The 15,657-nt window shown below is 46.6% G+C and overlaps 3 protein-coding genes across 5 annotated transcripts in view; 1 reads left to right on the top strand and 2 right to left on the bottom strand.

Moving 5' to 3' along the window:
* Positions 1–1,422, bottom strand: part of LOC121567669 (collagen alpha-1(XXVI) chain-like) — a 35,181-nt gene extending 33,759 nt beyond the window's left edge. For both annotated transcript variants that reach the window (XM_041877870.2, XM_041877871.2), the window contains exon 1: positions 1–1,422. This exon is cut by the window's left edge and continues 18 nt beyond it. In XM_041877870.2, the coding sequence (XP_041733804.1) occupies positions 1–161 (161 nt within the window). In that variant the 5' untranslated portion in view covers positions 162–1,422.
* Positions 1,423–2,331: 909 nt separating this feature from the next.
* Positions 2,332–8,279, top strand: LOC121567670 (signal recognition particle receptor subunit beta). Its single transcript, XM_041877872.2, has 7 exons — positions 2,332–2,547; positions 3,120–3,214; positions 3,329–3,406; positions 3,533–3,615; positions 4,183–4,319; positions 4,442–4,496; positions 7,499–8,279. The coding sequence occupies exons 1-7, from the start codon at positions 2,406–2,408 to the stop codon at positions 7,707–7,709; spliced, it is 801 nt and encodes a 266-aa protein (XP_041733806.1). The 5' UTR covers positions 2,332–2,405; the 3' UTR covers positions 7,710–8,279.
* A 4,483-nt stretch (positions 8,280–12,762) lies between these two features.
* LOC121567666 (WD repeat-containing protein 53) lies at positions 12,763–15,409 on the bottom strand. Of its 2 annotated transcripts, none has more exons than XM_041877867.2 (3): positions 15,350–15,409; positions 13,651–14,158; positions 12,763–13,551 (listed from the first exon to the last, which is right to left on the bottom strand). In XM_041877867.2, exons 2-3 carry the CDS (start codon positions 14,140–14,142, stop codon positions 12,877–12,879), a joined length of 1,167 nt encoding a protein of 388 aa, XP_041733801.1. In that variant the 5' UTR covers positions 14,143–14,158; positions 15,350–15,409; the 3' UTR covers positions 12,763–12,876. The 2 variants fall into 2 exon arrangements, with proteins under 2 accessions (XP_041733801.1, XP_041733802.1); XM_041877868.2 differs by lacking the exon at positions 15,350–15,409 and adding an exon at positions 14,928–14,983.
* Between the last annotated feature and the right edge of the window lie 248 nt (positions 15,410–15,657).

Here is a 15,657-nt window from a genome sequence, read left to right as displayed (position 1 = left end):
CCGCTGCCTGGTGAACCGGTGCTCACGCTCTGCTCAGAGTTGACACGTTGTACAGTCACGCCGGGAAACTGGTAAATAAATCCCGTTCCCATCGAATGACAGATCAGACATATCCATGTTATGCACAGAGTGGACGAGAGCGATGCCATTGCCAATGCCATCTCCACAGAGTTCCAAAGTGCTACTTGTTGTAGGGCTTTCGTTGAGTTTTGAAAACGTGCGTTTGAAACCCTTCTTTGCCAGATGGGGGGAGATTGCTTTCCAAAAAATCACTGTACAGTAAGCGCTCATGGGTTCCTCAGGGTGCAGAGTGACTACAAGACAGAGTGCTTTAACCCAAAAACTCAAGTCAAATGAATCACACCATGCCCATGGAATAATCTGCGTTTTAAACAATACTCTGACGTTTGACCCCCTGCGAGGATGAAGGAGTCAGATATCCACTTTAATTAGCTTCCCACCGTGCGCGTAAAAAGCGCGCAGAAGTTTATGAGGTAGAAAAGCACAACTGAGCACCGTCTATCTCTCTCTGTCTCAAAGCCGCTGCTTCTCATGTTTAGGTTAAATCGCAAGGAATTTAAAAACCATTTCACTTAATCCCATGATTATAAGGACATGCAGAACCTGTCACATCCACAACGGCAATTTTTTTTAAATAATTCTATGTGCTCTTTTCTAGCCTAAATTGCCAGAACATTTTCATCATATATATTTGGTAGCAAAAACTCTTAAATTTTGTATAAAACAGAAACAATTATAATTGTTAGGCCTATGTATGAATATCTAGCTTAATAAAAACATACCTACCGGTACAAAAAAAAATCACAATATCAATGCGTTTAATCGGAATTAATTCCAATGAATTTTGGAATTAATGTCGGCCTAAGCATTTTGGACGTATCTTTGCTAATATGTTCATGGTACATATGTAACAGTGTTGCTTCCGTCCCTCTCCTCGCCCCAACCTGGGCTTGAACCAGGGACCCTCTGCACATATCGACAACAGTCACCCTCGAAGCACCGTTACCCATCGCTCCACAAAAGAAGAAAGTCAACCGAAGTTCGTGATGCCGGGATTCAGTTCATATAGAGTGGAGGGGTCAGGTGGGGGTTGTGCTATGGCTTACACAGTATTGGAGAGACAGGAAATGGAATGTGTGGGAATATAAATATGTAGGAATAGGGGTAACATTGTAATATTTAACTTCTATAACCCCTACAAACCGCTCATGTTAGCACAGTTAGAAGGGATTGATAGGACGTGTAGGTGTAGGAAAGTAATATGGTGTGGTGATTTTAATGCCCATAATGAACTCTGGGGAAGTACTTATAAAGATAAATGGGAGTATAGTTGGGTTCGATTCCCACGGGGGGCCAGTATATAAAAATAAAATAATGTATGCACTCACTAACTGTAATTCGCTCTGGATAAGAGCGTCTGCTAAATGACTAATATGTAAAAATGTAAATGTAACTGGTTGTGTCAGTGTATGCGGCCGAGTTGACGGCCATGATTATAGGTTTGAGATGGGTGGAGGAAGAGGTGAAACCTCTCAGAGTGGTGATCGGTTCTGATTGGGCTGCAGTGTTGAGGAAGTGTGAAGACGGACAGGTCGGATATGGGAGAAGTGTTTGTGGAGATGATGGTGCTGTTCATGGGATTGGAGAGGATGGGAGTGGTGGTCAACTTTTGTTGTGTTCCCACCCATGTGGTTGTGGAGGGTAATGAGAAGGCTGATGTGGTGGCTAAGAATGACGTGAGGAGAGAAGGGGGGTGGGTATTCATGTCCCGCTGGGCCGCAGGGAAGTCAAGTTCTTGACCAGGGCAAAAGGTGCTCGAGCTTTGCCAAAGGGAGTGGGATGCTAGTAGGAAGGGGGAGGCAATTTTATCTCATGCTACAGTCAGTAAAGGAAGAGGTGGGGACTATGGGATGGAGGAGAGAGGAAGTTGTGTGGAGTAGACTATGGTTTGGGCACACTTGTTTGAATTCCACATTGTAGATGATAGCGAGACGTGAAACGGGTCTGTGTGATGAGCGTTCAGTGGAGGAAACGGTAGAGCATGTGTTGATATTTTGTGAACTGTATGAGGTAGATAGGGAGAGATTGTGTGAAAAGGGTTAGAGATGCTGGAGTGGGTTGGGGTTTGGGTGGTGCAGTGGGGGGGGAGGAAAGTGGTGTCTAGGGCTCTATTTCACGTTCTTAGAGGAACAGGACTAATGAAGAAAATGTAACGTAGATAGGATGTGACTGGCCTCACACTCCAGTACAGCAGGTGGCAGTGTACGCACCTTAGAAGATGCAATCCGCCAAACTAATCCCGAAGAAGAAGAAGACTGAGAAGAAAGTACACGTATCCTCAGTGAAGTGACAGCTCAGATATAGCTACAGAGGCTGGCATCAGTATGGAGGAGAAAATAGACGTGGAAGCGGGAGAAAATCCCTTTCAACCTTATTTAGACGCTTTACGGAAGGTCTTAGAAGACCAAGACCCCATATTTATTGTCGGAATTATTGTTTCTTTGGCTGTTGTTGTCATCACTTTTGGTAAGTTTAACAAGCTAAACGTAACTAGCTAAACTCATTCCAGCTCACGTTAACTCAGTGTTCCCCAACTCCAGTCCTTGAGTAACCCCAACAGCACACCATTTTGTTCTAGCCCCGGACAAACATACCTCATTCAACTCATCGAGGGCCTGATGATTAGTTGACAAGTTCAATCAGGTGTCTTTGTCCGGGGCTACAATACAAATGTGTACTGTTGGAGGTACTCGAGGACCGGAGTTGGGAACCACTCCGTTAGCTAGCGACTCCCTAGCGAGGCCTCACATCCTCGGGAACAAATTGAGTGTAAATCCGTATTTGAGGTGTCGCTAGCCTGGCTTCAGCCTGCTGGCTTTCTATGCTGTGAGATTTTCAAACAAGCTTTTCGTCTTTTTATCAAGCCCGCTATCAAAGGTTCGGGTAGTTAGTTTGCCAGTTACCAACTGCGGTCACTAGTGATCTATCTAGTTAACGTTACTGTACTAGTTACGCTGTTTGTCAGGTGCTCGTCTGCTATGTTGGCAGCTTTGTATGGTAGCTAAAACCAAACCGTCTATGATTGGTTTACATTTCAGTGTTGTTGAAGTACTTCATAAGCAGCAAAACTGTCCAAAGTGCTGTGCTGCTGGTTGGTCTCAGCGATTCTGGAAAGACCCTTCTCTTTAGTCGAGTGAGTACATCAGTGCAACATATGGCATGTCCATTCCAACTATTTGCATACGTTTACAGATGGCAGAAGTTGTGACACTGATGGATGTTCATTGTTGCATGTAAATGTTTGCAGTTGTTGTCAGGAAAGTTCAAGAAGACCCAGACCTCGATCACAGACAGCAGTGCCCCCTACAAAGCCAAGAATGAGAGGGTGAGGAAATGGATCTGGAACTGTAGATTTTTGTAAATATATATATTTTTCATTATATGACAAATGCATTTGTCAAATGTCACACACTGGCTTGACTGTCCCCATGTCCACCCTCGCTGTGTGCAGGGCAGCAGCTGGACCCTGGTTGACCTGCCTGGACATGACAGTCTCCGGCCTCAGTATGTGGAGAAGTTCAAGTCAGCCGCCAGGTGAGTAAAGATGGAAGGCGTTTGTGTTCAGGGGAGGTCTATAACTTATGTAAGACATGCCACCAGAGGTCTCTTCACAATCCCCAAATCCAGAACAGACCATGGGAGGCGCACAGCACTACATAGAGCCATGACTACATGGAACTCTATTCCACATCAAGTAACTCATGCATGCAGTAAAACCTGATTTTAAAAATACACCTTATGGAACAGCGGGGACTGTGAAGAGACACACTGTACACACACATAACATATGCAATACACACACGTACACATGGATTTTGTGTTGTAGAGTAGGGGTCTGAGGGCACACACTTAATGTGTTGTGAAATGTATTGTAATGTTTTTACATTTGTATATAACTGCCTTTATTTTGCTGGACCCCAGGAAGAGTGGCTGCTGCCTTGGCAGGAACTAATGGGGATCCATAATAAACACAAATAATATGGTGCTTGTATTTCAGGTCTAAGGTGTTCAGGGGAGGTCTATAATATGGTGCTTGTATTTCAGGTTTTCAGGGGAGGTCTATAATATCACTTTTGTTCTCTCCTCTGTCTCTGACTGCAGAGCCATGGTGTTTGTGGTGGACAGTGCCATCTTCCAGAAGGAAGTGAGAGACGTGGCTGAGTTCCTGTACTTCCTGTTGACTGACAGTGCTGTGTCCAGGAATGTCCCCTCTCTGATAGTGGCCTGCAACAAGCAAGGTGACATATCACACTTTTCAACCATCCCCCTCCCTCTACAAAAACCTCCCCAGGATGACGCTATGTGTTAATGATTTACTGATTTTGAAAGTAGTGTTACTTAATATATTTTCCGTCTCTAGATATCACCATGGCAAAATCTGCTAAACTGATTCGGCAGCAGCTGGAGAAAGAGATGTAGGTAATCCTCCTGTTATCAACACTAGGGCTGGGATGATACCAGTAGAGAAAGAGATGTAGATAATCCTCCTGTTACCAACATCAACACTAGGGCTGGGATGATACCAGTAGAGAAAGAGATGTAGGTAATCCTCCTGTTACCAACATCAACACTAGGGCCGGGATGATACCAGTAGAGAAAGAGATGTAGGTAATCCTCCTGTTACCAACATCAACACTAGGGCCGGGATGATACCAGTAGAGAAAGAGATGTAGGTAATCCTCCTGTTACCAACATCAACACTAGGGCTGGGATGATACCAGTAGAGAAAGAGATGTAGGTAATCCTCCTGTTACCAACATCAACACTAGGGCCGGGATGATACCAGTAGAGAAAGAGATGTAGGTAATCCTCCTGTTACCAACATCAACACTAGGGCCGGGATGATACCAGTAGAGAAAGAGATGTAGATAATCCTCCTGTTACCAACATCAACACTAGGGCTGGGATGATACCAGTAGAGAAAGAGATGTAGGTAATCCTCCTGTTACCAACATCAACACTAGGGCCGGGATGATACCAGTAGAGAAAGAGATGTAGGTAATCCTCCTGTTATCAACACTAGGGCTGGGATGATACCAGTAGAGAAAGAGATGTAGGTAATCCTCCTGTTACCAACATCAGCACTAGGGCTGGGATGATACCAGTAGAGAAAGAGATGTAGGTAATCCTCCTGTTACCAACATCAACACTAGGGCCGGGATGATACCAGTAGAGAAAGAGATGTAGGTAATCCTCCTGTTACCAACATCAACACTAGGGCCGGGATGATACCAGTAGAGAAAGAGATATAGATAATCCTCCTGTTACCAACATCAACACTAGGGCTGGGATGATACCAGTAGAGAAAGAGATGTAGGTAATCCTCCTGTTACCAACATCAACACTAGGGCTGGGATGATACCAGTAGAGAAAGAGATGTAGGTAATCCTCCTGTTACCAACATCAACACTAGGGCCGGGATGATACCAGTAGAGAAAGAGATGTAGATAATCCTCCTGTTACCAACATCAACACTAGGGCTGGGATGATACCAGTAGAGAAAGAGATGTAGGTAATCCTCCTGTTACCAACATCAACACTAGGGCCGGGATGATACCAGTAGAGAAAGAGATGTAGGTAATCCTCCTGTTACCAACATCAACACTAGGGCCAGGATGATACCAGTAGAGAAAGAGATGTAGATAATCCTCCTGTTACCAACATCAACACTAGGGCCGGGATGATACCAGTAGAGAAAGAGATGTAGGTAATCCTCCTGTTACCAACATCAACACTAGGGCCGGGATGATACCAGTAGAGAAAGAGATGTAGGTAATCCTCCTGTTATCAACACTAGGGCTGGGATGATACCAGTAGAGAAAGAGATGTAGGTAATCCTCCTGTTACCAACATCAACACTAGGGCCAGGATGATACCAGTAGAGAAAGAGATGTAGATAATCCTCCTGTTACCAACATCAACACTAGGGCCGGGATGATACCAGTAGAGAAAGAGATGTAGGTAATCCTCCTGTTACCAACATCAACACTAGGGCCGGGATGATACCAGTAGAGAAAGAGATGTAGATAATCCTCCTGTTACCAACATCAACACTAGGGCCGGGATGTTACCAGTAGAGAAAGAGATGTAGATAATCCTCCTGTTACCAACATCAACACTAGGGCCGGGATGATACCAGTAGAGAAAGAGATGTAGGTAATCCTCCTGTTACCAACATCAACACTAGGGCCAGGATGATACCAGTAGAGAAAGAGATGTAGATAATCCTCCTGTTACCAACATCAACACTAGGGCCGGGATGTTACCAGTAGAGAAAGAGATGTAGATAATCCTCCTGTTACCAACATCAACACTAGGGCCGGGATGATACCAGTAGAGAAAGAGATGTAGATTATCCTCCTGTTACCAACATCAACACTAGGGCCGGATGATACCAGTAGAGAAAGAGATGTAGATAATCCTCCTGTTACCAACATCAACACTAGGGCCGGGATGATACCAGTAGAGAAAGAGATGTAGATAATCCTCCTGTTACCAACATCAACACTAGGGCTGGGATGATACCAGTAGAGAAAGAGATGTAGGTAATCCTCCTGTTACCAACATCAACACTAGGGCTGGGATGATACCAGTAGAGAAAGAGATGTAGGTAATCCTCCTGTTACCAACATCAACACTAGGGCTGGGATGATACCAGTAGAGAAAGAGATGTAGATAATCCTCCTGTTACCAACATCAACACTAGGGCCGGGATGATACCAGTAGAGAAAGAGATGTAGATAATCCTCCTGTTACCAACATCAACACTAGGGCCGGGATGATACCAGTAGAGAAAGAGATGTAGGTAATCCTCCTGTTACCAACATCAACACTAGGGCTGGGATGATACCAGTAGAGAAAGAGATGTAGATAATCCTCCTGTTACCAACATCAACACTAGGGCTGGGATGATACCAGTAGAGAAAGAGATGTAGGTAATCCTCCTGTTACCAACATCAACACTAGGGCCGGGATGATACCAGTAGAGAAAGAGATGTAGGTAATCCTCCTGTTACCAACATCAACACTAGGGCCAGGATGATACCAGTAGAGAAAGAGATGTAGGTAATCCTCCTGTTACCAACATCAACACTAGGGCCGGGATGATACCAGTAGAGAAAGAGATGTAGATAATCCTCCTGTTACCAACATCAACACTAGGGCCGGGATGATACCAGTCTCACAACACTCGTTAGTACCATGGCAACGAAACAAAACACGAAACAGATTTAACTTCTTTAGGAAAACCGCACACAATATTTTACATACAGCAGGTTTTTAAGGACCGACTCATTTGGTGTGTTTTCATTTTTGCCATGGAAAAAGTATTTTCTTACTGAGAAAGTCACAGCCATAATATAAATGGAAGTGTGATTCTACAGAATGAATTGATCCCAACCTGTCCCGTTTCCCTCAGGAACACACTGAGAGTGACACGGTCTGCTGCTCTGAGCGCCCAGGACGGGTCTGCGGGGGCCAGCGTGCACCTGGGGAAGAAGGGCAAGGACTTTGAGTTCAGCCAGCTGCCCATGAAGGTGGAGTTCCTGGAGTGCAGCGCCCGCGGCAGCAAGGGGGAGGACGGGGAGGCAGACATCGCCAGCCTTGAGAAGAGCCTGGCCAAGCTGTGAGACGGCTGGGTCTCGTCACTATCTCCCATTTAGCGCACTACTTTGGCCAAGAGCCCTTGCGTGGGTGCACTATGGGGAATAGGCCAAGGACTCTCAGCATATCAGGTATCTCAGTCGGTCTTCAGGACTCGACTCAACACCACAACACTACGGAAGTGAATAACGTCTTGTGCTGACATCACAAGGTCAGCAGTGGCACCTGATGTAGTGAATGCCAATTTGCAGAAAGGTCTAATTTCAACATGCTTTGCTCGTCTCTAGCAGGTGTTTCTAGCAAATGACCCGTCCTTTTCATAGTGGATACTCTCACCCACTGCTATGAAACAATGTCAACATCTATTTGTATTATCTTTGTCTTTGTTTTTTTTCCTCATCAGCATTTGAAACCTCCCTGTCAATCATGATATCCTGTGAAGAGATATTTACTGAACCCACCTCAGATGAGGCATCAGATTTCTCCATTAGATAGATAAACAGTTTTTGTATTCCAAAATCAGCATTGGTTCCTTTCTGGAATGGTTCAGTTATGTTTTGTCTTATTCAACTTTTTAAATAAAATCTGTTTACATATTTGGGGATATGTGGTTGGTGAGGGCAACATCGTACCCATTGTGTCACCAAAGCTGTGAAAGAATAGCCTACTGACAAGTTTGAGTCATACACACTGCAAAACCTTTTTAATTGGCAAAAATCAAGCCACAGTTGTTTTGACCTGTTATGACTCACTTATACATCCTCACCTAGCTGCTGACATCTTGAGTGATTTTGACTCGATTGTATGAAAAATACAGTGAGATTTGAGATTCAATCCGATTGTAGGTTATGGGCTTTGTGGCTTTTAAAGGCTATGTTCTGGCATTTGCGGAGATCCCATTCACGGTAAAACGCTGCATATGTCGGCTCAATCAGAAGTTGCCTTTAAAAACCGCAATGGCTAGCAATACACTGAGTATACCAAACATTAGGAACACCTTCCTAATACCTCCCGTTTGCCCTCAGAACAGCCTCAATTCGTCGGGGTATGGACTCTACAAGGTGTCGAACGCATTCCACAGGGATGCGGGCCCCATGTTGACTCCAATGCTTCCCACACAGTTGTGTCAAGTTGGCTGGATGTCCTTTGGGTGGTGGACCATTGTTGATATAAGGAAAACTGTTGAATGAAAAACCCAACAGTGTTGTAGTTCTTGACACGAACCGGTGTACCTGGCACCTACTACCATACCCCGTTCAAAGGCACTTACATTTTGTCTTGCCCATTCACCCTCTGAATGGCGCACATACACAATTCATGTCTTAAGGCTTCCTTCTTTAACCTGTCTCCTCCCCTTCATCTACACTGATTTGAAGTGGATTTAACAAGTGACATCAATAAGGGATCATAGCTTTCCCCTTGTCAGTCTGTCATGGAAAGAGCAGGTGTTCCTAATGTTTTGTACACTCAGTGTATATACACTACATGACCAAAAGTATGTGGACACCTGCTCGTCAAACATCTCATTCCAAAATCATGGGTATTAATATGGAGTTGGTTCCCCCCTTTGCTGCTATAACAGCCTCCACTCTTCTGGGAAGGCGTTCCTCTAGATGTTGGAACAGTGCTGTGGGGACTTGCTTCCATTCAGCAACGAGCATTAGTGATGTTGGGCGATTAGGCCTGGCTCGCAGTCGGCGTAACCAATTCATCCCAAAGGTGTTCGATGGGGTTGAGGTCAGGGCTCTGTGCAGGCCAGTCAAGTTCTTCCACACCGATCTCGACAAACCAATTCTGTATGGACCTCGCTTTGAGCACGGGGGCATTGTCATGCTGAAACAGAAAAGGGCCTTCCCCAAACTGTTGCCACAGTTGGCAGCACAGAATCGTATAGAATGGCATTGAATGCTGTAGCGTTAAGATTTCCCTTCACTGGAACTAAGGGGCCTAGCCCAAACCATGAAAAACAGCCCCAGACCATTATTCATCCTCCACCAAACTTTACAGTTGGCACTATGCATTGGGGCAGGTAGCGTTCTCCTGGCATCCGCCAAACCCAGATTCGTCCGTCGGACTGCCAGATGGTGAAGCCGTGATTCATCACTCCAGAGAACGCGTTTCCACTGCTCCAGAGTCCAATGGCGGCGAGCTTTACACCACTCCAGCTGACGCTTGGCATTGCGCACGGTGATCTTAGGCTTGTGTGCGGCTGCTCGGCCATGGCATCTTTAGCAGGGCAGAAATTTAACGAACTGACTTGTTGGAAAGGTGGCATCCTATGACGGTGCCACGTTGAAAGTCACTGAACTCTTCAGTAAGGCCATTCTACTGCCAATGTTTGTCTATGGAGATTGCATGGCTTTGTGCTCGATTTTATACATCTGTCAGCAACAGGTGCGGCTGAAGTAGCCAAATCCAATAATTTGAATGGATGTCCACATACTTTTGTATATATAGTGTATGTACATATATACATTCAGCAAAAACTCCACTCAGCATATTTGTAATTAGCTCCATTGTAGTAAACTGATGACAAATATCCTATCACACCAACCAATATAGTTTTACCAGCAACAAGACTAGTGTCTAATGGAGTGAGATTGTTTCCTGGATAAACTCACCCGCCATTGAATCAGATCCTTTTCAGTGGCGCATGTGGTTTGTACATTGTCAAGCGAGGGGTCAGGTGTGTTTGCAAAGCAGAGGACCTTGGTATAAGTCAGTGTTACCCAACTCTGGTCCTCCAGTACCCCCCCACGCGTACACATGTTTGTTGTAGCCCTGAAAAACAGACCTCATTCAGCTCATCGAGGGCTTGATGATTAGTTGACAAGAGGAATCGGGTGTGCTTGTCCAGGGTTACAATACAAATGTGTAGTGTTGTGGGTAATTGAGGACTGGAGTTGGGAAACACTGGTGTAAGTCCAATCAGAGGCAAGTTGAGGGAGGAAGCTGCTAAAGCTAGCACCGTGACAACAGTAACATCTGCCTAACCCTGACATGGCAGTCTTCTCATGGGTGAGCTGATCAAACATCTACATCCGTCTTCACCCCCCTGGTTTGTTATGGTGTTTCAGTCCTTGTAGGGGAGAACCCTGCTGATAAAGACATTGTTCAGTCCTCCTTTAGGTGGCTGCCTCTGGTTAGAGAAGGTTCTGTCAGATCGGGCAGCCAGTCCTATCAGATGGACCTGTCAGATCAGGCAGCCAGTCCTATCAGATGGACCTGTCAGATCAGGCAGCCAGTCCTATCAGATGGACCTGTCAGATCAGGCAGCCAGTCCTATCAGATGGACCTGTCAGATCAGGCAGCCAGTCCTATCAGATGGACCTGTCAGATCAGGCAGCCAGTCCTATCAGATGGACCTGTCAGATCAGGCAGCCTGTCCTATCAGATGGACCTGTCAGATCAGGCAGCCAGTCCTATCAGATGGACCTGTCAGATCAGGCAGCCAGTCCTATCAGAAGGTTCTGTCAGATCAGGCAGCCAGTCCTATTACACAGACAGGCTGATGATACTATCGCTCAGTGAGCAAAACTCAGTGGAAGGAGGGCGCCTTAAACGACTAACTAATACAAGGTAAGGCAGTCTGTATATTACTACAGCCAGAGAGTAGACAGACAGGTTAGGGCTATAGACCAGCCAGAGAGCAGACAGACAGGTTAGGGCTATAGACCAGCCAGAGAGCAGACAGACAGGTTAGGGCTATAGACCAGCCAGAGAGCAGACAGACAGGTTAGGGCTATAGACCAGCCAGAGAGCAGACACAGGTTAGGGCTATAGACCAGCCAGAGAGTAGACAGACAGGTTAGGGCTATAGACCAGCCAGAGAGTAGACAGACAGGTTAGGGCTATAGACCAGCCAGAGAGTAGACAGACAGGTTAGTGCTATAGACCAGCCAGAGAGCAGACAGACAGGTTAGGGCTATAGACCAGCCAGAGAGCAGACAGACAGGTTAGGGCTATAGACCAGCCAGAGAGTAGACAGACAGGTTAGGGCTATAGACCAGCCAGAGAGTAGACAGACAGGTTAGGGCTATAGACCAGCCAGAGAGCAGACAGACAGGTTAGGGCTATAGACCAGCCAGAGAGTAGACAGACAGGTTAGGGCTATAGACCAGCCAGAGAGCAGACAGACAGGTTAGGGCTATAGACCAGCCAGAGAGTAGACAGACAGGTTAGGGCTATAGACCAGCCAGAGAGCAGACAGACAGGTTAGGGCTATAGACCAGCCAGAGAGTAGACAGACAGGTTAGGGCTATAGACCAGCCAGAGAGTAGACAGACAGGTTAGGGCTATAGACCAGCCAGAGAGTAGACAGATAGGTTAGTGCTATAGACCAGCCAGAGAGCAGACAGACAGGTTAGGGCTATAGACCAGCCAGAGAGCAGACAGACAGGTTAGGGCTATAGACCAGCCAGAGAGTAGACAGACAGGTTAGGGCTATAGACCAGCCAGAGAGTAGACAGACAGGTTAGGGCTATAGACCAGCCAGAGAGCAGACAGACAGGTTAGGGCTATAGACCAGCCAGAGAGTAGACAGACAGGTTAGGGCTATAGACCAGCCAGAGAGCAGACAGACAGGTTAGGGCTATAGACCAGCCAGAGAGTAGACAGACAGGTTAGGGCTATAGACCAGCCAGAGAGTAGATAGACAGGTTAGGGCCAGAGAGTAGACAGACAGGTTAGGGCTATAGACCAGCCAGAGAGCAGACAGACAGGTTAGGGCTATAGACCAGCCAGAGAGTAGACAGACAGGTTAGGGCTATAGACCAGCCAGAGAGCAGACAGACAGGTTAGGGCTATAGACCAGCCAGAGAGCAGACAGACAGGTTAGGGCTATAGACCAGCCAGAGAGCAGACAGACAGGTTAGGGCTATAGACCAGCCAGAGAGTAGACAGACAGGTTAGGGCTATAGACCAGCCAGAGAGTAGACAGACAGGTTAGGGCTATAGACAGACAGGTTAGGGCTATAGACCAGCCAGAGAGCAGACAGACAGGTTAGGGCTATAGACCAGCCAGAGAGTAGACAGACAGGTTAGGGCTATAGACCAGCCAGAGAGTAGACAGACAGGTTAGGGCTATAGACCAGCCAGAGAGCAGACAGACAGGTTAGGGCTATAGACCAGCCAGAGAGCAGACAGACAGGTTAGGGCTATAGACCAGCCAGAGAGTAGACAGACAGGTTAGGGCTATAGACCAGCCAGAGAGTAGACAGACAGGTTAGGGCTCTGGTCAGCCACCACCAGGCTGGGCTCTCCTCTCAGCAGAGTGGGACACACCCAGTTCACCTTGTCCCCATGGCTGAAGCGGAGTTTAGGTCCTGACTTCAGGGCCTCCTCTGTGCCTGGTGACTGATCCGCACTGCTGCCTTCCTCCACCTCTTCCTCCTCCTTTGCCTGCTGGGACTTAGGCTTGGCCTGGGACTGGAGTTTGGCTTTAGCACTGGCCTTGGGTCTCCTGCGGTGGGCTGGCACTGCTTGTGGCTTGCCCTTATCCTCAACAGTAACTACTGGGTTCTGACTGAGGTCCCAGAGGGCCACCATGCCGTCATTGCCCCCAGTGGCCAGCCAGTATGGGTGGGGTAAGAAGCTGAGGAAGTGGGCCTGTGAGGTTCCCTGGCTGTGGGCCTTGATGGACCCCTGCTGGTCCAGTCTGGAGCCACTGCCGACCCGCATCAGGTGCACACGTCCGTTCTCGGCGGCGCAGGCCAAAACGTTCCCACAGGTTGCCACAGAGACGCAGTGCGCCAGAGGTGGGTTGAAGAGCTGACCGGCCTTCTGCTGATGGTCCTCCTCTTCCTCAGCCACTTCCTGCAGGTTGAGGGTCCAGAGGGGGCGGGTCTTCTGTAGGTTCCACAACATCACCTGCAAGAGATTGGGGCCAGAAGGGGTCAGGACATGCTTACTTAGTCAAACAGGGTACTCTCAAGCCTCCCTTTCTTTCTCCATCTCCAGTCGTCTCACCTGCATGTCAAGTCCGGCTGAGACCAGGTTGTTGGGCCTGAGAGGGCGGAAAGCCACAGATGAGACGATGTTGGTGTGTCTGCGGAGCGTCCTGTTTACTTTGCCCCCCGGCAGCTCTAGCACCCTCACCGCCCCTGAGTCATCAGCCACGGCCAGAGCCGAGCCCATTTCATTCAGAGCTAGAGAGTTGATCTCCTCCTCTCCTGCACCCTGCAGCTCCTCTACTGCCCCCTTCAGGCTCCGAGGGTCCAGTACGCTCACCATCTCCCCGTGGGATACATACAACAGGCCTGGAGTTACCGGCGAGAACACAGCGCTGGTCACATCATCCCCGCTGGGCAGACGGAGACTAGCTAACACCGCTCCCTCCTGGTTCCACACTGTCACCTCACCCTCCTCAGAGCCAGAGGCTAGGAGACCCTCCGGACCCCCAGAGGCCCCCACACACAGCACGGGGGTGGAGTGGCCCTCACACCACTGCCTGCTGGCCATGATCACATTGGCACACCTGAGGTAAAGCAGAATAAATACTACATAAGTGAGTCTTAGTCAAGCTGGTATCTTTTGCTAACAGTGACATGATCCTGTACATAGCTGGCTGTAAAGGAATATAGGTACACCAGTAACTGGTAGCTACAGAGTATTACACCAGATAATATAATTGAACCAAAGATTTTTGGAATCCATGACTGGGAGTTTGGGGAGAGTGGGGTACTGTTGAGCCAAAGGGTAAGTTCAGCCACTCCTTGTTTCTAGGAAACCATACACACAATTGCATTCAGATTTCTATCACCTGAAGCATGCTCAGACCCATGTAAACACGTGCACGAGTTCGGTTTGTATGCATGCATCTCGTGCATGTATTTTTTTAATCTTGTGCTCATGTTTCAGGTGATAGAAATCTGAATGCACTATTGTTAACGTTGCTTTGAAACGTTTATGTAATTCTACTTTCCTGTGGATATATTGTCTCACATTACTACCCTAAAATGGACCAACCAGCACAGATAACCGGAAAAGTACGTTCCAATATAATTTCATTCAACATTCTGGCTTGGTCCTCTGTAGCTCAATTGGTAGAGCATGGCGCTTGTAACGCCAGGGTAGTGGGTTCGATCCCCGGGACCACCCCTACACAAAAATGTATGCACACATGACTGTAAGTCGCTTTGGATAAAAGCGTCTGCTAAATGGCATATTATTATTATTATTATTATTATTATATTATTGTAGAGGTCGTGAGAGTTAACTTTCATTATTCAAATCCTCATTTCTACCTGACATAGAATTCAACGTCGGGTCTCCAGGCGACCTACTTAACCTTCAACTCCCTGTAATGGATAACACACATCTTTGTTAAATCACATTATCTGGTGTTACAATCTGTAGCTACAGTAACTGCTAGCCCTATAAATAGTCATGATATTAATAATAAACGTTTACATTTGGATGTTGTCTTTTTATTTATTTAATGGGACAGAAGTTCAATCTAGCAAAGGACCATGTGTGTTTACCATAGAACGCTGAAGTTATGCTAGCTAAGTTAGCATGTCAACTCAACTATCAAAACAGTTTATCTTGATGTCAATGTCGAAATATTTGCTAATAACTCATATGAAATCACAGCTGTCATGACATAGCTTAACACAGCACCACTAAATGAAATAAACGTTCAGTACATGTGATGTTTCCACTTTACCTTTCACACGAACGTTAGCTTCCCCTGTTCGGAAAACGACTTGCAAAGTCGCACATCGATGACATCAGAGGGTCGGAAACTGACACTTCCATCAGCATGAAAAAAGCCCTAAAGCCTATTTCTCAATGGAAAAACAATCATTTCTACAACACAGTATTATTTATTATTATTTATTTTTTTAAATCTCAAGTACCATCCTCAAACGGATTGATATTAAATGAGGTTAATGCAGTATTGACTGTAAATATTTCTATGCTTGCTGACAGGTTGTGTCAGGTTAGGTTTATACAAATGAAATGTGACATGGT

Source organism: Coregonus clupeaformis, chromosome 6, assembly GCF_020615455.1.
Source record: "Coregonus clupeaformis isolate EN_2021a chromosome 6, ASM2061545v1, whole genome shotgun sequence".
NCBI classification, from domain to species: domain Eukaryota; kingdom Metazoa; phylum Chordata; class Actinopteri; order Salmoniformes; family Salmonidae; genus Coregonus; species Coregonus clupeaformis.
This window is presented reverse-complemented; position numbering and strand designations above follow the sequence as displayed.